This window comes from Pseudoliparis swirei, chromosome 18, assembly GCF_029220125.1.
Source record: "Pseudoliparis swirei isolate HS2019 ecotype Mariana Trench chromosome 18, NWPU_hadal_v1, whole genome shotgun sequence".
NCBI lineage: Eukaryota > Metazoa > Chordata > Actinopteri > Perciformes > Liparidae > Pseudoliparis > Pseudoliparis swirei.
Window position 1 is genome coordinate 18,217,167 of NC_079405.1, and position 21,858 is coordinate 18,239,024.

The window sequence follows — 21,858 nt, forward strand, 5'->3', positions numbered from 1 at the left end:
ATCAAGATCAAAAGGCACTTGAAGGTTATCAGTGCTTTCCACTGTGGTCTTGGTCAAACACAAACCTGAGTTTGACTTTTTAATTTAGGTGAATAGGCAAACCACATCAAACAAATGTTACAGATAATGGAGATAAGGAGAGGAACCTAGGAGTATAAAAAAGTCCGCTGGTCCTTAGTTTGTTGTACAGAAGCAACATGGGCAACTACTCATCTGCGTCGGTAAGCTGAGCTTCTTGCTCATGGAAACTTTTAAAACTTTGGACATGTTAATTCAATTTAATCTTGTCCTTAATACAGATTGTTTCTTATTAATACTGAACCTGCCTCCTCCTTACTTTCTCTTAACCTGTCTCCTCTCTCTGCAGGACTGGCTCTCCTGCTGCATGTGCAGCTCGGTAAGTATTTCCTTCATGCATTCAGTGTATATATTTTCCGTTTTAGTCTGTCATTTTAGTTTGTCATACATTTATATCTACGATATGTGTAGACCTAAGTTGGTGACATAATGTAAGAACAATTGTTCCATATGTTGCAGGATCATCCTACATCCTCACCTGTTATTTCACTAACTGGGGACAGTACCGTCCCGGAGCCGGCAAGTATTTCCCAACCAACGTTGACCCATGTCTCTGTGACCACCTCGTCTATGCCTTTGCTGGAATGGGTAGCAACATGATCAAGACCTACGAGTGGGACGATGAGAAACTCTACGGACAGTTCCAGGCCTTGAAGAACGAGTCAGTACACACATAGTCATAGTGTGACTCCAGCACACATGAAAACCCATATTAATACATAATTTATGTATGCAAGTGTAACACGTTAAGGTGGATGTTGTTGCAGGAACAGCAACCTGAAGACTCTATTGGCCATCGGAGGATGGAACTTTGGTACTCAGAAGTAAGTTGTAATGACATGATGATCAATACTCTGACCAAGAGGATCTTGTTACACAAATAGAAGCTCTCTGACCGTCTTCCTGTCTCCAGGTTCACAGCTATGGTGTCCTCTGCTGCCAACCGTCAGACCTTCATCAACAGTGTGATCAAGTTCCTGCGTCAGTACGGATTTGATGGTCTGGATATCGACTGGGAGTACCCTGGCTCTCGTGGCTCCCCACCTCAGGATAAGGAGCGCTACACCGTCTTGGTCCAGGTCGGTTATATTGCTAATCAAATTCTGGCTATAGGCAAAGTGTTGTGCACCGACAGATATGCTAGAGAGGTTCATGTCATTTATGTTCGCTTTCTCTCATTCCAGGCTTCCTGATTGTTTTCACCTGTCATCACACCTGTCTCCTATGCTCATCAGTGTCAGCCCCGCCCCTGATTGGTCCCACCTGTGTCTTGTTACCATGTGCTTAAATTCCCCTGTCTCCCAGTGTTCCTTGTCAGTTCGTCTGGTCTTTTGCCATGATCAGGTCGGGTTATGTTGTGCTCTTGAAAAGTTTTTGATCCCTCACTACGTGAGCGCTTTCATTTGTTCACTGCAGAACCGAAAAATAAAGTACTTACAAATACTTTATCTCTGTCTCCGGTCGTGCAATTGGGTCCTACTTCCTAAGTGTCTGAGCTCGTAACAGAACGAACTGACCACATTATGGACCCAGCCGACCCAAGAACGCTTCACGCCGCTCTGTCGGTACAGGGCGTGACGATTTTCATCACGAGGAAAAACTGGACAAAGTCAGCGAAATACAAGAGCTGAGAGGACGCCAGGCCGGGGTTCAGGAAGAATTATCTACACAGATGCAACAACTGGTTGCCCAAATGAATAATTTTTTCACTCAACAGACTGCTCCTCTGGTGACGTCATCCACAGCTGAGAATTTGCCTGTCAATACTCCAGCTGACGACCCAGGTCAGGCTGTTTCCTCCCCGTACGGCTGGCTCTTCCGGAGAGATTTTCCGGAGACTCTTCGAATTGCAGAGCCTTTCTGGTACAGTGTGATCTGCATTTTCAACACAACCCAGCAGCTTTTTATCTGAGCATGGTAAAGTGGCGTTTATTGTGTCTCATTTAACGGGAAGAGCTGCAGCCTGGGCTACTGCAGAATGGTCTAGAGACACCGAACTATGTTACTCATTGGCCGATTTCATAGAGACTATGAGGCGCATTTCTGACCACTCATCGCCTGCTACGGAGGCCAGCAGAAGACTGTTTCAAATACGTCAGCTCAACCGTCAGGTGGTTGATTATGCCATCGAGTTTCGTACAGCAGCAGCGGACAGCGGATGGAATGTTCCGGCTCTTCGTGACGCCTTCATGACAGGACTTTCGAACCGATAAAGGACCAGCTGGCTCCACTGGAGACACCCCGGATCTGGAATCCTCATCGCTGTGGCCATCCGGATCGATAACCGTCTTCGAAAGAGAGAGGGTCGGCGCAACCGAGATGTTATTCCCAGCTTCCAGAATTACCTCGAGGGTCGCGCCGCCAGCGGAGGATTTCCAGCTCATGTTACCGGACCATCAGAGGACTACACTTCCGAATGACTCCGGTGAACCCATGCAGCTTGGAAGAACCAGGCTTTCTCTGGAGGAGAGGCAGCGCCGTCACGGGAGGGTTGCTGTTTCTACTGCGGCCAGCCGGGTCATCAACTCGCTTCATGCCCCGGGAAAAGATCGTGCTCACCAGTCAAAAGGAGGCGCTGGTGAGCAAGTTTCCGCAGACTTCCCTCCTCGACCTGTTACTCAGGTAGACATTTGTATTAACAATCAGACCATTGACCAGGGTGTGTTAATAGACTCAGGGCCTGACGAAAGCCTTATAGACTGGGGCCTAGTCAAACAGCTAAAATAAAAACTGTCCCGCTATCTCATCCTGTTAGTGCCAGTGCCTTAGACGGCCGCTTGTTGTTCACAGTTACCCATTGCACTGAGCCCATACGGATTACTATAAATAAGGACCATACCGAGAGCATGCAATTTCATATTTTTGAGTCGACTCAGCACCCGATTATTTTGGGGTTTCCTTGGCTGAAGATCCACAATCCTCACATAGACTGGCCTTCAGGGAAAGTTATAGACTGGGGAGAGGATTGTAAGGGCAGGTGTAAACTTTCGCAACCTGTTAATGCACCAACAGACTCTAGTAGGATCATTATAGATCACCCTGACTATCCTGATCTACACAAGGTACCTTCCTGTTACCATGATTTAAAAGAAGCGTTTAACAAGTCTAAAGCCTTGTCGCTACCTCCTCACCGAGATTTTGACTGTCCCATTGATCTCTTACCGGAGCCCCCATTCCCAAGGGGAGACTTTACTCGATTTCGAGACCTGAGAGAACAGCAATGGATGAATACATCTCCTCTTCACTCAAATCAGGGATTATCCGTCCTTCATCGTCTCCAGCCGGAGCGGGATTCTTTTTTGTGGGAAAGAAAGACGGGTCTCTGAGACCTTGCATAGACTACAGTCCACTAAATGACATTACGGTGAAGAACCGCTATCCTCTGCCACTCATGTCATCTGCTTTTGAACTGCTTCTAACGGCCAAGATATTCACCAAGTTGGATTTAAGAAATGCATATCACTTGGTTAGAATAAAACAAGGGGATGAGTGGAAGACTGGATTCAACACTCAGAATGGTCACTATGAGTACTTGGTAATGCCTTTTGGACTGTGCAATGCACCGGCTGCTCTTCAAGCTTTTGTGAATGAGGTTTTGGAATTCTTGAATATTTCAGTGTTTGTGTATCTGGATGACATACTGATTTTCTCCCCAGACGCTAAATCTCATGTTAACCATGTCCGCCAAGTTTTGCAGAAACTACTGGATAATCAGCTATATGTCAAGGCAGAGAAGTGCGAGTTCCACACAGAAGAGGTGTCTTTCTTAGGATACATAGTCTCACCTAATCATATCCAAATGGATCCTGCGAAAGTCAGTGCAGTATCCCAGTGGCCCACACCAGACTCCAGGAAAAAGGTTCAGCAGTTCCTAGGATTTGCTAACTTCTATAGGAAGTTTATTAGAATTTCAGTTCTGTTGCTGCTCCTCTGCATGTTCTGACTTCTCCTAAGGTTCCCTTCAAGTGGAACCCCCAGGCGGATCTTGCTTTCAAACTTCTCAGAGATAGATTCACCTCAGCTCCCATACTCACCATTCCAGATCCCCAGCGCCAGTTTATGGTCGAGGTGGATGCTTCCAATGAGGGAATTGGAGGAGTACTGTCTCAACGTTCTGCAGAAGACAACAAGATGCATCCATGTGCTTACCTGTCGCGGAAGTTGACAACGGCAGAGCGGAATTATGACGTGGGAAACAAGGAATTGTTAGCTGTAAAAGCTGCCCTCGAGGAATGGAGACACTGGCTAGAGGGTGCAGAGCAACCGTCTTTAGTCTGGACAGATCACAAGAATCTAGAATATATAAGAAAGGTTAAGCGTCTCAACTCCCGTCAGGCCAGGTGGACACTTTTCTTTAGTAGATTCAACTTCACACTCTCTTTTCGTCCCGGGTCTCAGAATCAAAAACCCGATGCTTTGTCTCGTCTTTACGATCCCGAACCACTTGCGGTGGGCCCCAAGACCATCCTTCCACTTAATCGGGTGATCGGAGCCTTTTCCTGGCAAGTGGAGTCAGACGTTAAAGAGGCAAATGTCATGAATCCAGCGCCTAGCGAGTGTCCCAACAATCTGCTGTTTGTTCCTGAGGCTCTTCACTCCAAGGTCATCCACTGGGCTCACTCATCTGTGCTTTCGTGCCATCCGGGAGTAGCAAGAACAATGTTCAGGATTCAACAACGTTTCTGGTGGCCATCCATGAAGAAAAATGTGGCCGAGTATGTAGCGGCTTGTCCGGTGTGTGCGTGTAATAAGACCTCATCTCAAGTTAAGATGGGCTTGCTCCAGCCGCTGCCGATTCCCCATCGTCCTTGGTCACACATTTCGATGGATTTTGTGACAGGATTTCCCTCATCCAGAGGCAAGACTACGGTTCTAACAGTGGTTGATCGATTTTCAAAGATGGCTCACTTCATCCCATTGACCAAGCTTCCCTCTGCCAAAGTCACCGCAGAGGTCATGATGAATCACGTATTCAGGATCCATGGATTCCCTAATGACATTGTTTCCGACAGGGGTCCACAATTCATTTCCGCCTTCTGGAAAGAGTTTTGTCGACTCATAGGTGCCACCGTCAGCCTGTCATCAGGATATCACCCTCAGTCAAATGGACAGTCGGAGCGTCTGAACCAAGAACTAGAGACTACGCACGTTGTCTCGTCTCCCGAACCAGACCACCTGGGTGACCACCTCACATGGGTCGAGGTTGCCCACAATACCCTTTCCCACGGCCACAGGTCTCTCTCCATTCCATTGTGTCAATGGTTTCCAGCCTCCACTTTTCCCTAACAACGAGGAAGAGGTGATGGTTCCATCGGCACATGCCATGATCAGACGTTGTCGCAGAGTTTGGGCTGGTGCTCGCCAGTCTCTTCTCCGGTTCAGCTCGGATGAAGGCTGTTGCGGACGTTCATCGCAGGGTCGCTCCTCCTACAGTCCAGGCCAAAGGTTTGGCTCTCTACCAAAGACTTACCACTCCATGTCGCCTCAAAGAAACTGGCTCCGAGATTTGTGGGTCCGTTTCCAGTGTCCAGAGTCATCAACCCGGCGTCGTACGCTTGCAACTCCCAGGACCTTGAGAGTGCACCCAACGTTTCACGTTAGTAGAATCAAGCGGTGTGTGAGAGCACACTTGTTCCCGCCTCAAGCCCCTCCACCGCCCCAGTTCTTTGAAGGGGTGACGTTTACAAGGTCCGTAAGCTACTGGAGGTCCGTAATAGGGAGGGCAAGCAATTCCTGGTAGACTGGAAGGGTTACGGTCCTGAGGCTAGAAGCTGGATAGCTGCTTCATTTATCGTAGACAAGACTCTTATCCACGACTTTTACAATCAGCCTGGGCCATCAGGAGTTGGCCCTAGAGGGGGTACTGTTGTGCACCGACAGATATGCTAGAGAGGTTCATGTCATTTATGTTCGCTTTCTCTCATTCCAGGCTTCCTGATTGTTTTCACCTGTCATCACACCTGTCTCCTATGCTCATCAGTGTCAGCCCCGCCCCTGATTGGTCCCACCTGTGTCTTGTTACCATGTGCTTAAATTCCCCTGTCTCCCAGTGTTCCTTGTCAGTTCGTCTGGTCTTTTGCCATGATCAGGTCGGGTTATGTTGTGCTCTTGAAAAGTTTTTGATCCCTCACTACGTGAGCGCTTTCATTTTGTTCACTGCAGAACCGAAAAATAAAGTACTTACAAATACTTTATCTCTGTCTCCCGGGTCGTGCAATTGGGTCCTACTTCCTAAGTGTCTGAGCTCGTAACACAAAGTCAGGTTGTAGGTGGTAGTATTTAGGCCAATATTACCGTGGTTAAACACGGTATATTGGTTTCGCGGTATTCAGGGGTTTGGCCACTAAATCCTTTTATACCTTTGTAAGTTTTATGAATGAAATGTCAAAATCAAATTCAACTAAAATATAAATGACATCGACAAAAAGAAAGAAAAAAAATCATACAGCAACTGTAACTGTAACTTCTATTTGCTTGCCCATCTGTAGGAGTTGATGACCGCCTTTGAGGCGGAGGGCAAGAAGACCAACCGTCCTCGTCTGATGCTGACTGCTGCAGTCTCTGCTGGAAAGGGAACCATCGAGACTGGATACCAGATTGCCCAGATTGGAGCGTAAGTACATGAGCAGACACATTGATGTTTAGAAAACAGCCTTGACTCAACATTCAATCCTCATCATGTCTTGTTCACCAGTGTGCTTGACTACTTCCACGTCATGACCTATGACTTCCATGGTTCTTGGGAGCACAATGTTGGAGAGAACAGCCCTCTGCACAAGGGCCCCGCTGACCAGGGCGCCATGATCTACTTCAACATGGCCTCCTGCTGTAAATTAATTATAACTAAACAGCGTAACAGATGCTCATGCTGGCCTGTACTCTCTCATCTGTAGGACTATGCTATGAACTACTGGAAGAGCAATGGGGCCCCAGCTGAGAAACTGCTGGTTGGCTTCCCCACCTACGGCCACACCTTCCGCCTGGCTTCCTCCAACACTGCTGTGGGAGCTCCTGCTAGTGGACCCGGAGCTGCAGGACCGTTCACCCGTCAGGCTGGCTTCTGGGCCTACTATGAGGTTTGTCTTTCTTTTTCTGAATCTGTGTGTGCATGCATACATTATAAAACAGTATAACGTATGTATTGTGCAGATCTCTAACTTTAAATACCCCCCTCCATCAGATCTGCACTTTCCTGAAGCAAGGAGCCACTCAGGCTTGGGACGCCCCACAGGAGGTGCCATATGCCTACCATCAGGGAACCTGGGTCGGATATGACAATGTTAAGAGCTTCCAGGCTAAGGTATGAAGTTAAATACATTATTATAGTTCCTGTCACAAACATTTATATGGTAAGGTTATTTAACGCTGTACACACTCTACAGATCCAGTGGTTGAAGCAGAGTGGTTTCGGTGGAGCCATGGTGTGGAGTTTGGATCTGGACGACTTCAGCGGTACTTTCTGTGGCCAGGGAAAATACCCCCTGATCAACACCATCAAGAGCGGACTGGGAACTGGAGCTTGTATGTATAACACACATATTCTTTGGTAATAAATAATAATGCCGTTTCTATCTTTTCAATTATGTAATCTCTCTCCCCAGCCTGCACTTCTCGTCCTGACCCCCTGCCTCCAGTAACACCTACCAAGCACGCTGTTCCCCGGCCTGGTGGTGGCGGTAGCAGCAGCGGTGGCGGCAGCAGCGGTGGCGGCAGCACAGGATCTGGCTTCTGCGCTGGCAAGGCTGATGGAATCTACCCCGATCCAACCAACAAGAACAACTTCTATGATTGCAGCCAGGGACGTACCTACACCCAGCACTGTGCTGCCGGCCTGGTGTTCGATGATAGCTGCAAGTGCTGCAACTGGGCATAAACAATCCATGGTTTAATTGTACACGGTCTGTTCTTAAGTTAGGACCTGGATCAACTATCATGTAACATAAGACCTTCCAACTAAGGCCCATTCAAGAACAGCTCTGTAACACATGTCACTGTTCCGACCTAAATAAATATCACATTGAACAACTTCAGATGTCTGATGGTTTTGTGTCTTGTGTATGTTTCTCAACATGAAAATCCTAAAGCTTCAAAACCTTTGAAGCCAAATTAATTATTATACAGCAATGCACTGTTTATAGCAGTAAAGGCAAATGGTGATTGCAGCTAAAGCAGCTGAGCAGTATAAAAAAACACAGTAGCAGAAAGACAAAGCCAACAACAGAGGATAAAACAAGATGACCTTTAAAACACATACAGACACCACTAACTTTGCAATAAATTGTAAACATAAACACTGTCTCAATATATTGTACTTAGCAAAACAGCTAACAACAACAAAGAACATTTAGACAACATATAGAAATTTTATAATCTATATGTTGTCTAAACGTTCTTCATTGTTGTTGTTCGCTGTTTTGCACTTTATTACTTTATTACTATTATTTGTATTACTATACTCACTTTATCTTGGACAAGAGAGAAACATACTTTCAGATGACTGACTTCTTTTCTTACCCTGTGGCAATATCAATAAAAATATATAAATAGACTAAAGAAAATAGCAAGAACTTTTAATACCAAAAACCTAGCATGAAGTTCATCCTCTAATACTTGAACATACTTTTAATTATTATATGCAATATACTCTTAGCGCCATAAAATAGGAGAACCTGTTTGTCTATTTGTTGTGATGGTGAAAGCACATGTCAGTTGGTCCTTAAAGTTTGGCCCTCCATCCACAGTGAGCTAGTCTCTTGTTGATGCGTATCATGTAGCAATGAAATCCCCTTGGGCAACAAGGCAACAGGGGTAGTGCAAAATAAACCCTTTCAATGCTTCCTGCTACTTAGCTGCCTGTTAATAAAAAAGCCTCACTTCAGTGTGACTTGATGAAATTCAGTGTATATGGAAGCTAGGTTGCAACGGTTGATATGGCAAAGGTATTAAAATGGCTGCTGCTCTTTTCATTCTGAAATGTTAATCTGAATGGAAATGTCTCTTCTATTCAGATTCTATTTCTATGGATTTCACATATATAACACAAAAGTAAACCTAAAATATCTGTAAAAACAATACATTTATCTTGAGTTGGTTTTATTTAATAGAAGTAAGAAAAAGAAGAAAAAAAGACACAAACCATGTTTTCAATTATGCAATAAGGAATATAGTAGATCAGCAATGATCAAATAATTGTTTGGGAAATTATATAATTAACGTGCTTTATTTAATATCTTGCCATTGTTACAAATTAAGGAATTGTTATAGTTGACATTTTTTTGCAGAACTTCTGCTAAATTATAATTCATGATGCAAGATGTATTTTTTTTTGTCGTGTTAAAATAGTAATACATCCGATTTTTAGGAGAAGCAATGCATTACCATTATGTATTACAATCAAAGCAAATTTGTTTCAGAGTTTTAGAGAACATAATAAGCTAATAAATATATATTTAAAAGAACAAGGAAACATAATTAAACTAATTTGATAAATAAAACCTGTAATCAAAAGAATTCAAGGTGCAGTCTCTTAGATTTTGCTAGATGAACACGAGATAGTGGTGTCGACTAAATAAAAAGAGGAGCCCTTCAGCACATAAAGATTTTTCCAATCAGCAGCAAAAAAAAGAAGCCATTACTGTTAATTTACAGTCTACAATGAAAAACTGTTGTTGAAGGTAGATTGAGAACAGAAATTTAACAACATTCAGGTATCCTGTGTTTGTATTTCAATCTTCAAGCCTTGAACAGTTTGTACCTAGAAGTATAAGTTAGCCATTAGTTATGATAATTATGAGGTAAAGGCTCTGAAACCTACAGAACCCGGCCTCCTGCCACGGCCCTGCTGATGCCCCTCCTCCCAATCTCCTTCTGTTTCCATGGATCACGGTCATCTGGATCGTGGTCCATGCCTACTCATTATTAATAATGTCTGTCACATTCATTGAATGTGTTGTAACTCTGTAACACTGTTCATCTGTACACATTACATATATTGCTTCTGTCCTCCTCTGTTGCTCTCCTGAAGGTTTATTCCCTTTTTTCCCTGTGAAAGGTTTTTTTCTATTTCTTGGGAGTTCACGCTAAATTCACGCTACTCTTTTGTTTCTCCAGAGATTTGTTGAAAAATATAGAATAATATAGAATATATACAGCCCAACAGACACTTGCATATACTGAAATTATATATTATATATATGTATATATATACATATATATACAGTATTCTTCTTCTTTTTTACAGCCAAGCCAGTGAAATAACTTGTGCAATTTAGTTTATTCAATGTGAGGTAAGCCTTTCACTTTTATGTATTTTTATCAGCCATTTATATTGACCACATATGCAGAATCCAATGATCTCCAAGAGAGCCAAGATTAGCATCACACAGCTGCTAACCTATAGTAGTCCATTTCAGTCACCCAATATATTCCTGACTATCACACATGCACGTACACACACACACACACACACACACACACCCCCACACCCCCACACACACACGCACACACACAATAGCCTTGCCTCCTTGTTATGACCCAGAGTGTCATGGGGATTTGTATTGTGGTTCACCTCCCTGCCTGAGGGGGGTGCTGTGTGTTATATGTTGTGCTTGTCTTTCTTTCAGATAATTGGATGGCTATTTAGGAGGGAACCTGTGTTGCCCTTCCTCTCTAGCTTAACCGGGCCATGCGGCGCAGCACCATTTTGTGGGTGGTGGCAGGGTTGCCAGGTCTGTGTGACAAAACCAGCCCAATGGCCAATAAAAACCAGCCCAAACCAGCCCAATGGCCAATAAAACAAGCCCAAAAAACAAGCCCAATATCAGAACTCAAAATATGCCTGTGCCAAACCATATACACTGCTTTTAAAGTCCAACAACATTGCTATCATTTCCAAATGTATTGTAATATCTACAAAGTAACAACAAATGTTTAGTATGCCAGCATTAAAAGCAGTTTTCCCGAAACAGTTATTTCACCTAGGTCCTAAAATGGCCTTGTGTAATTAGATACAGTATATTATCATCAATAAAATATAGCTCTGTGAAGGTGTAGACCAATTCACTGACGGACAAACTAACCTGTTGCTTTGTCTTGAGGCTTTCTCTTCCCTTTTCTCTCTTCCTCCCTGCCTGGACAACATGAATGTACTGTTTTTAAGTATACATCTATCTATCTATATGCATTTACTGTAGTTAATGCAATACCTTATTTCAACTGAAACACCTTATGTTGCTTCACTATATTTTTTATCATATACTTATAGTTCAAACAATGTACGCACTCGACAACTGGAGAACGGAGCAGCATTTCGAATGTGTTTCCCCGTTTTGCTGTGGTTTTGGAGATCACTGTGGTGCGCACGAATCTCGGTTTTGCAGAACCGACAAATAGCTTTGGTATCATCCCCAGCCACACGTTCTATCCATTCTTTAATTCCGTTTTCACTTTCCCATTCTTTCGTATATTTCTTCCCGTATTTAGCCCACTTACCGGGTGGCATGTTTCTCCAGTGTAGCTAGCTACACTAACTACCAGACCAGAGTTGGGATCGAGCGGGTCGCGGGAGACTGAGAGCGGTGAGAGCTTTAGGTGCGTGTGTGTATGTGGGCGTGTCCCATGTCTATGTGTGTACGTGCTGATCTGGAGTCAGTTTGGTAGGATTTGGGTAGAAATAAATTATTTCATTTAAAATATGGATTTTTATTTAAAGATATTCATGTAATTTGCATGCAAAATAGGTCGACCCGAACCAGCGGACAAGAAATTCAACCCGCGGCAACACTTCAAAAGTAGCCCAATTCCGCGGGAAAACCGCGGACCTGGCAACACTGGGTGGTGGGGTTATTTAGCGTGTCTCTTTGTTCCTTTTGTTTGTCTAGGGAAGTTAGGGGGCTTGCACAGATTGTTTTGTTTGTTATTTTGGGCCAGGCCTCACCCTGGCTCAATTTCTATGTTTTACTTCGGTGCAATGTAACCTGTTGTTCAGAAAAACTGCTAACACACATATAATATATACTTATTCAGTTGAGTTGAAAGAGTTCAAAGCAGAATTCAGGCAGTTCTGAAAATGCAATCTAATGTGAAAATGCATTAAACTTCTTTCTCATTGTCAGCAGACTTCTCTGGTTGCAAAAGAAGATAAGTCCATGAGAAAATAACCCTACTACTTACTTTATTCACATTTGAATCTGAATTTGTGGCCTTTGTTATAGTTGCCATTAAGAGTAAAATAGACAAAGAACAGTATCATTTCATCATGGCTACTTGTGATTGACATTTCGTTACCACGGTGTTGTCCGGTTTGGTTGTGACTATGTAACTACGTCTACTTAATATGGTCAGAAGTTCATAATAGTTAGGTGGAAATATTAAACCCTGCTTCTGAAGCACATGGGAGAAGAGCTTAAACACATTTAGCAATATCTGATCAATACAGCATTTAAAACAGCTTGATCAGCATTAGAGAAAAAAGTTGTTTATTGTTGAATATCACAGGTGAGAAGCAAAACAAACTTAGTTAACTGATAAGAAACTGTATATAGACAGTCACTACTGACAAAAGATTACACATTTTGAATGAAAGAAAGTGGGACGAATACAAACGAATGAATCATTGACAAAATAATAACAATTGGCTAATTCCAAAGCCACTGTAAAGGAAATGTGCAATGTAAAACGTTCAGCCGCTAGATGTCGCACTCTCCCTCCCCCGTTCCAGTGAATTCACTTCACAACAAGTGTTTGTCAGTTCTGTCAATGGTTGCATCTTAACTTATAGCACAGCTGTGTGGTGTATTTGGGGTTTGACATCATTTGCAGAGGTTCAGCATTCAGTAGATATAGATTTAAGTTACTTTTGGTGGTGGTGTTTCAAGATTCATGTAACGTGATTTTAAGATTATTAAGATATGGCTATCTAGTTTTAGGTAAAGTTTAGCATGTCATCTAAGCGTTGTTGTTTTACAGAGTATGCAGTGTAACTAATTATTTCTTGCGTATCTTTGTTTTCGCCTACATTGTTTGAGATAACTGAACTTGTAAGTTGTAAGGACTATGGCTGCTGATTATTGTTGTGGATTTTGTTTACATATGCAGAATTGTATTCACATTTTGTGTTGTTTGTACGATTAAGCTAATATAGATAATATGTGCTGATGTCAGTTGTCATTGCCATGGCCAATATTTAAGTATTTTGCAAACTGATGGACAACTGATTGCTGAGCACTTCGGGGTGGTGAGAAGCCCGGCGTTTATTGTCAAACCCAGCCATTTATCTCTTTTTACACACTAACTGTCAACTTGATGCTTCAGAAGTCCTTGCTTGAAGTGGGACATTTAAAATAATTAATTCTCAAATATATATATATTTTTTTAGGATAAGTAATATTTGAGTTGCTAAATGTTACTTTCAATGTAAAGTGTCTGCATATTACACTGCTGCACTGTAAAGAGGAGAAGAAAACATGAACACATAAAAACACACATCAGAGCCATGAGCTCGAGATAATGTTCACATTTACTTCTGGTTTGGTTCTTTCGCTCATTCTCAAGCGGCAGCGTTCTGGTGAGTAACGTTCTCCTCGATGGATGTCCAGATAGGGATGCCATTCTTCAGCTGGAGAGCACAACGACTTCAGACGCTGTGGAAAGTGAGGGATTAGCATAATGTCTTTGAATTCATGGAAAAATCTCAAGCTTTGCAAAATACAAGGCGTTGAAAATGTAGAAAAAGACAAGAAATTAGACAAAATTTGTGAACCACCATGCCCTGTCAATTATCATAACACACATACGCACCTTCCAGGGGCTTCCCTCGGATCTCATTAGATTATACACAGCAATGAGGGGGACCCAGAGGAGCATAAATGCAGTTATGCACCAGCCCAGAGTCAAACCCCAGACTGGGAATGGGACTCCTCCATAGGAGGGTGGCGTAAATGTCATTAGGGACCAGATCAAGATCACCTAGACAACAAAGGCAGACAATTTCATTCATCCAAACTAACGTTTAATGTGGATTTATAGAACTAGTTTAGACAAGGGTCCCTCATTTTCACACAAAGATGAAATCTGAATTTAATTTAACTGTAATTTAGATCTGGAAATAAAAGTTTAGTGGCTGCTGGCAGTAATTATATCACCTTTTTGAAGCAATAATAATTCTCCATTTGATGTCATTCCTCAAAAATATGCATGAGATTCGAGCAAACATTTTTTGCGTCAGGGGCATTGTGTGAAGACGTACTCACCAAAATAATGCAGGGACTGAGAAAGAACCAACATGCTCTCCACCATAACCAGAAATAGAAACTCTTATTTCCAATCATCATCTCAATGTCTTTGATAAAACGGTTCCCTCCTGTAATGCATCAGAAGAATACATATACCTGAATATACACAGATGGATTTTAAGGCTCTCTGTTAGCTTTATGTGCACATATCTACAAATATCATATTTACCATATATGTAGCAGACACCAATGATTTCCAAGAGAGCCAAACATAGCAGCACCCAGCTGGCAGCAAACTGGTCGATTAGAGTCACCCAGTATATTCCTGCCTGTCTCAGAGACAAGCACACACACGCACACACACACACACACACACACACACACAGACACACACACACACACATCAAGTGAGGCTTGGACAACAGTTACTTTAAGTTACACTAAGGAAGACTTACCCTTGTGACACATGGCAATCCCAGCAGGTAAAGGATGATAGATGTCGTAATAGTCAATAAAGCTCGTTTGGATTTGAATATTTTAGGGTAGGCATCGAGCAGGCAGGTAATGATCACCTCTAATGACAAAGAGATGTCAGGGTACAGCATGGTCTAAACGTTAAGTGTGAATGACAACTGGATATCTCACCTATTCCTGCAAACTGGGAGTCCAGACCAACAGTCAAAAGCATGAAGAAGAACAAAATAGACCACAGAGGGGAAATAGGAAGCTTAGACAGAGCATCTGGATATGCAATGAATGCCAGGCCAAATCCTGCACAAACACAATGAAACATAACATCACAGGCTGCTTGAAAGTCTTCCAAATGTTGTATTTGTTAATGCCCACATGGTGTGTCTGTCTGACCTTCCTTCACCACTTCTCCAACAGGCATTTTGTAGATGTGAGCCATGTGACCCAAGATTGAAAATATGGCAAAGCCTGCAAGCACACTGGTACCTAGGAAAACATGAAATTAGCTAAAAAGATGAAAGAAGAAATTGTTTAAACTTTATTGAAATAATTTTGTGACAGTAGCTGTGATCCTACCAGCATTCGTAAGGCTTACAACAAATGAGTCCTTGAACACATTGTTGTGGAAGTTATTATAAGAAGCAAGAGTCATGACTCCACCCCAGCCAATTGAGAGAGAGTAGAAGGTCTGAGTGGCAGCATCTTTCCAGACCTAAAAACACGGTCATAATTTAATGAATATACCTAGATTGCTGTACTGCGTTACAGATAAATATGGATAGTTGGGTCCCTACCTGTGCTTCGGTCAGCTTCGTCAAATTGGATTGAGAACCGATGTAGAACTCAATTCCATCTCTGGCTCCCTCCAGTGTCACACCTCTGATCAGCAGGATCAGAATCACCACATAGGGAAAAGTAGCAGTGAAATACACAACCTGGTGGCACAAAAGCCAAGAGTTAAAATTGCCAACAAGTTAATAATTTTTTTTTCTTGCATTATTGCCGGGAGTTTAAATAAAAAAAATTATAAACTTATAAGGCAACAAATGTGAAGGTCTTTGCCATGTGGCAATTAACATGTGTCTTTTCGTTTCTGTATCTAGCATTCACTTCTATATGAAGTCTATATTTGTTTAAATTTTGAGCAATATACTAATTCCTTTTCTTGCCAAAAGTAAAGATGAGAGGATTGAATAGCTCATATCTGTATGGAAAATGGCTGTAACCAGGAGCTGCTTAGACTGTCATAAAGACTGGCTTAAGTCACAAGGAAGCAGCATTTCTTCTAATGTTACCAGCAGGTCAAAACTCCAGTTTATTAGCATGTGATGCCATCATTTAGCTCAAAGCATGGCTTTGTTTATACAGCCTCACAGAACTGCTAGCCGGGTGATTGACTCATGTACCGTCCAGACCTGAAAGTGGTTTGAATCTTTTTATTTAAGTCTCAACATAAAAGCTAGCAGTGGCGGAATTTTCTTTCAATAGGGCCATCCAATATGTTTCAGCAAACATCCCGGGATGATTCATTGCAAACAAAGTATCAAACATGCATTTCTACTTTGTGTTACACCCAGACCTTCTGGGTCGTTCTGTGTTCACTGTCTGACCCCGCCCTCATTGTTTCCACCTGTGCCTCGTTTCCCTGTGTATTTAGTCTTAGTCAACCCCTCTTTCTGGGCGAGTTTGTCCCTGAATGTTTGCCGAATGAAAACCTTGTTCTTTTGAATCCCACTACCTCATCTCGAAGTCTGCTTTTGAGTCCTACTCCCCATGGCTCCCATTCCTTAACACTTTGTAGTTAAATATTTAACATTTATTCCAACAGTGACATAATAAGGGTATCGTATTCAAACACTTCAGTGTATATATATATATATAATTTTCAGACAAGTGCTTCATGTCCCTCATTTCCCGCAACTGTCCATGCTGGATCTGTCCCCGTTGATTTTACCGCGTAGGATCTTCTTGGAAGAGAAGTGCTCGCCGTTGTCATCTTGTTTAAAAAGGCACCTGACGAGAACACACACAGCTTTTGGGCCAGATGACTTTGTCCCAAAGCTGAACCTATTTTAGGACAAGGATTGGCTAAATTGTATATCACTCATTTATATCTTTAATCAGTAATAGGCTAAACTGCTTCTTAGACCCGTCTCTTCTGGTCCAAAACGATTCGGCGCAGCTGAGACATGCAGAGAGGCGGAGTGGACGTGCAGGAAAGCATATATTTTGCGCAGATATCCTATTAAAAAAAATTACTGAGTACATTCCATATCTCTAAAACACAAATATTGATATTTTATATTCTAAATGTAATTAATATTATTATTATAATTGTATTTCTAGTTTTCTTTGTTGCTCAAAGTGGGTGGTGCCAGGCCCTATGTCCCTCTATTGGCCAGCCGTCAATGAAATCTATAGCTTAAATGTCTCTATGTGATACTAGTCTTTCAACATAGGATACTCAGATAGTAGATTAAACAATGTACTACTAGGCCGACATGACAAGGGCTTGGATCAAGTCTTTTTTTTGGGCACGTGGCTGAGTGAGAGGGTTCCTTGCTTTGTATTGCAGGAAACCCTAATGATAAATATATAAATGACATTTGGCTGTTTGAGTTTTGCAGTGGGTTGATGGCTATATGCATTGGCCCTTATCTGTGGACAACGACTTGCTATAGATGTTGTCTTACTTTGCCTGATGACTTGATGCCTCTGATGAGCGCTGCAGCAACAATAATGGAGCTCAGCAGCAGACAAAGGGCCAAGTGCCAAACTACTGGTCCTGTTTCATCCAGACCACTGGATCTCTGCAGAACCACTTGACTGAAGAGGAGAGACATCTGACTTTACAGCCACAGCAGTATGATAAGTGTGTGTATTTGAACTTGGTTGCATGAGTGTGTTATTCTTACTCCCAGTACTGCTCACTCGGGCTCTGCACTGGGACTGTCATCATGTTGGATGAAGGACAAGTGCTGTTTTCCTGAGTCCAGTTGGCCACTAAAACATCACTTACATTGCAGTACACTAGAAAAGAAAAGAAGAAAATGTCTATGTAGTGAGTATTTTCAAGCATTTTTTAATAATATACAGAATTAATACAAACAGCCCTGCTAATAAAAAATGCACGCAAATGGCAGTTTTAGTTTTTTAGCATGCTTTTCAATCTTCTATTTATATTAAAATATATCATTTTGTTATCTTTCCTTTTATGTCAACGCCAACTCAAGAGAATGACACATTAGATTACAACAACCAGCAGATTTAATCTACACAATACATTAAAGAAATTGGAGACCAAAAATCACCTATAGGAGTGTTGCTGCAGTTATTGTCAGCCTGACTGAGGCAGCTAGACCACGGCAGAGGAGATTGGAAGGAGGCGAACATGTAGTACAGGCTGTAAGCGATGATGACGTTATAATAAATTGAGACTATTACCGTGAGCATAACCATAGCAACGCCAACACCTGGAGAAGAAGAAATAGACTTAGCAGGGGAAGTAACAAATTACATTGACTCTCGGTACTGTAACAAAGTTGTTTCCAAATATTGGTGATTTTACTTTTTCTTAAGTACTATCACAAGTTTTGTATTTTTGAAGTTGCCTCCATTACAGAGTAAAACCAAAAGTCACATTAAAGGTCCTAAAATACTGAACTGAAAAGAAGACAGGAGATAAATCAACAGCTGCCCCAGAGAATACGTTGCAGGTGTTCATATTCTAGTGCTGTTGTGTCCATAGCTCATTAATTTTTTATAGCTTGTTTTATTTATTATTGATAATTTTCCTGTATGTTTTTGTGGCAGCGGGGTGTGGTTAGGCTCCGCTGCAGAGTGAATAGAGCGGGGGTGTAGTTCAGGGAACGATGCCGGGACGAGGTCTAATCAGTCTCAGTTGGGGATGATAGTTAATCAGCCTCAACTGGGATTAATCTGTGTGTATGTGTGTGTCTGTCCCCAATAAGGAGCAGTCGCGATAGAGAAGCAAGACGAAGGAGCGGGAGGCAAGAGTTTGCGGTCGGTCGTGATACAGCTATTTTTTTTTGTGATATGAGAATAAAAGGTTTTTTGAAGTCTAACCAGTGTTGCTGCCTTTCTACGGTCCTAGACATGCAGGTTTTTTTTCTGGTTAATCCTTGTGAAGTTCCACGTAGGAAGGCTATTGTTAATTCATAAAATTGATGATCAGTTGTTTGTCCAGACTGCAGAGTGCCCATCTGACGGTTTGAGCCAATAAATTCTTCTTGCCAATGTTGCTCAGCTTGTGTCTGAGTGTACATCTAATGCAATGTATTTTGTATCCTAAATATTAAACTCCATTTCAACCACCATCTGACACTGGCATTGGGAGATATTTTACTGTATTTGTGAATTTATATTTGTATTTCAGAATGTCACAGTTCTTAATTAAATGGTACCAAACTGTGGCTAGCATTGAAATACTTCAAATAATAATTCAAATTTATTTTCAATGTTAATGATGAACCCATATAAACAAAGCTGGAAACAGACATTCTGCAAAACCTTCACTCAACAAAGTCAAACTCAAGGAGTTATTTAGGTGATTTATTGCTTTGATTCATATGTGGTTCATGATATATTTGTAATGATACTTTTATCACTATTGTATCAACAAATACTTTGGATAGCTTTTTAATATCGGCACCTGACCAGTACATATGTTTGCTATACAATTATAGCAAGAGGAAATAATTAATTACAGCTAAAGCTGTAATTTCCTTTTACCTTTAGTTTGGGTGATTGTGTGTTGGCCTTAAAGGGTGAAAGCCTTAAAAACAACTAACCAAAAGCTCCTCTGAAGTCAAGAGTCATAAAAAATGAACTTTTTTTGGTTCCACAGTCAATCATTAACCAGCCGCATTAAATCCATCATGTTTGACATCTTTGTTCTCATATGTACCCGACTGATCTTTCACAAAACTTGAATGTGAGTCTCACCCTGCAGGATCGGCACAGATCTCCATATATTGATTGGACCTTGGCTGCAAAACTGTCCTAAGGCGCTTTCCAGGAAGAAAAGGGGAATTCCAGCCACCACCAACATCACAAAGTAGGGGATAAGAAAGGCACCTGCTCAAAGTGACGGATTAAAACAATATCAACAGTGACGCTATAAAACAGGATTTCCGACACTAATGCATTATACAGCAAATACTTACCACCTCCATTCTTGTAGGCCAAATATGGAAATCTCCAGATATTTCCCAGTCCAACAGCATAGCCGATTGTAGAGAGCATATACTCCTTCTTGCTGGCCCAGTTCCCACGCTCAGCATTCTCATCGCCATCATCCGCATGTGGATCCTGCTCATTAAAAAGTTTAATTCATCGAAGTGGTAAAAATGGTAAAATGGCTCAGATATTGTTGTACCAAGGAAATCTTAAGAAAAACACATGCAGTGAGAAAAGTAAATTCTGGAATGATGCAATACAAATGTGTATTGATAATAACACTTAGAACTTGTATTAGTTTATTATTATTATTTAGTTTATTCTTATTATTTATTATTTATTAGTTTATATAAATTTATATATATACCTGTATATATCGACAAATATATATCTAAATATATATATGCACAACATATACTAATCATATACAGTTTCTCAATATCAGAAATCTAATCTTTTTTCAATGTGAAATTTAAAAATGTTACTCTTGTGTCATGTTAAGATTCGATTTTGTTGGTTTCAGCACGAAAACCTTCAGATCCGTCAAAAAGTGACATTGGCTCCATCATCACCCATTGCAAGGCATTTTCTAAACTAAAACAGAACACATGGTATTTTTCAAAATTGAAGACCAAGTTAAGTGAACAATATGCCTTGTGTGTCTGGATATTATATGATTTATATTTGACTTCTTTATCAGAAATAGAGGCAATTTCCAAATTCATCAGTCTTATTCAATGTAGCTATCGTAACTTGTTGAGTGAAAGTCTGTTCCAACGCAGGTTTGCAATCCTACCTGGGCGACGACAGCAGGATTTCTGAAAATGAAATCCTTGAAACTGTTCCAGCTGTATTTCCTCATGTCTTTTCACCTGCTTGTTTTCTGTATAAGAAATGTAAATCTCTCTGCTCGCTCTGGTTTAAAGCCCCCCTTACAGACAATGGAGGGATGTTTTCTAACCAATCAGCTGACCTGTACACTCCCCCCCCACAACACTGCTGAGCTGGTTGTGTTTGTGCAAGTCATATTTTTAAACTAGAATCTCTGTTTAATGCACATTAGTAAATTATGTTCTCCTTTAGATGACATTAAACATTAAAACATGTAAACTACCCACACTCAATCTGATATAGAGCTGGTTAGTGTTGCTTTCTGTATAATGTCAGTATCTCTGACCCTGATATTTTCTATGAGGCTCAATCATATCATTCTGCAAAAATAGACCTATCTGAATGTGACTGCTTACCTCAGACTGTGTTAGGAGTGATAACGGCATTATATCCTCAGTATTGATTTTTTTTTTAAACATTGGATACATTGTAAATGTAATTTAAACACATTTAAGTTGTGTGTGTGTGTGTGTGTGTGTGTGTGACTCAGGGAAGGGACTCCACTAGTAGTCTTAACAAATACTCCCTAAAGCCACTTGTTGATGGATAGATCTAATTTTGGTTGCTGACATCTTCCCATAATTACTGCAGATGCACATTTGTGTCACTCGTAATCATCACCTTTTGATGACCACAACCATGGCAGATCACATAACTGAAAAAGTCCTGCTTTACCTATTAATCAACGGATTACGACAACCAGTGCCGCTGCTCGCCATGTTGGTGCCCTAAGCATAACTCCTTCATGATGCCCCTCCTGAGATAGGAAAGTGACCCACGGCGAGCGATGTTGATATTAAATATACAGGACTGTCTCAGAAAATTAGAATATTGTGATGAAGTTCTTTATTTTCTGTAATGCAATTAAAAAAACAAAAATGTCAATTCTGGGATCATTTACAAATCAACTGAAATATTGCAAGCCTTTTTTTTTTTTTTATTGCTGATTATGGCTTACAGCTCTAAAATAAAAGATTTATAACAGCTG

At 41.5% G+C, this 21,858-nt stretch overlaps 2 protein-coding genes across 2 annotated transcripts; one reads left to right on the plus strand and one right to left on the minus strand.

The window, feature by feature from the left end:
• Positions 1-181: 181 nt before the first annotated feature.
• LOC130209047 (acidic mammalian chitinase-like) lies at positions 182-8,108 on the plus strand. Its single transcript, XM_056438573.1, has 11 exons — positions 182-221; positions 368-397; positions 538-739; positions 846-902; positions 992-1,157; positions 6,567-6,691; positions 6,773-6,896; positions 6,972-7,154; positions 7,259-7,378; positions 7,461-7,599; positions 7,680-8,108. Exons 3-11 carry the CDS (start codon positions 663-665, stop codon positions 7,949-7,951), a joined length of 1,263 nt encoding a protein of 420 aa, XP_056294548.1. The 5' UTR covers positions 182-221; positions 368-397; positions 538-662; the 3' UTR covers positions 7,952-8,108.
• A 5,454-nt stretch (positions 8,109-13,562) lies between these two features.
• On the minus strand, positions 13,563-20,841 carry slc6a14 (solute carrier family 6 member 14). Its single transcript, XM_056438572.1, has 15 exons — positions 20,776-20,841; positions 19,967-20,111; positions 19,746-19,877; positions 18,092-18,253; positions 17,696-17,810; positions 17,474-17,606; positions 15,575-15,715; positions 15,357-15,492; positions 15,174-15,266; positions 14,955-15,080; positions 14,765-14,883; positions 14,539-14,638; positions 14,328-14,437; positions 13,876-14,043; positions 13,563-13,718 (listed from the first exon to the last, which is right to left on the minus strand). Exons 1-15 carry the CDS (start codon positions 20,839-20,841, stop codon positions 13,563-13,565), a joined length of 1,902 nt encoding a protein of 633 aa, XP_056294547.1.
• Between the last annotated feature and the right edge of the window lie 1,017 nt (positions 20,842-21,858).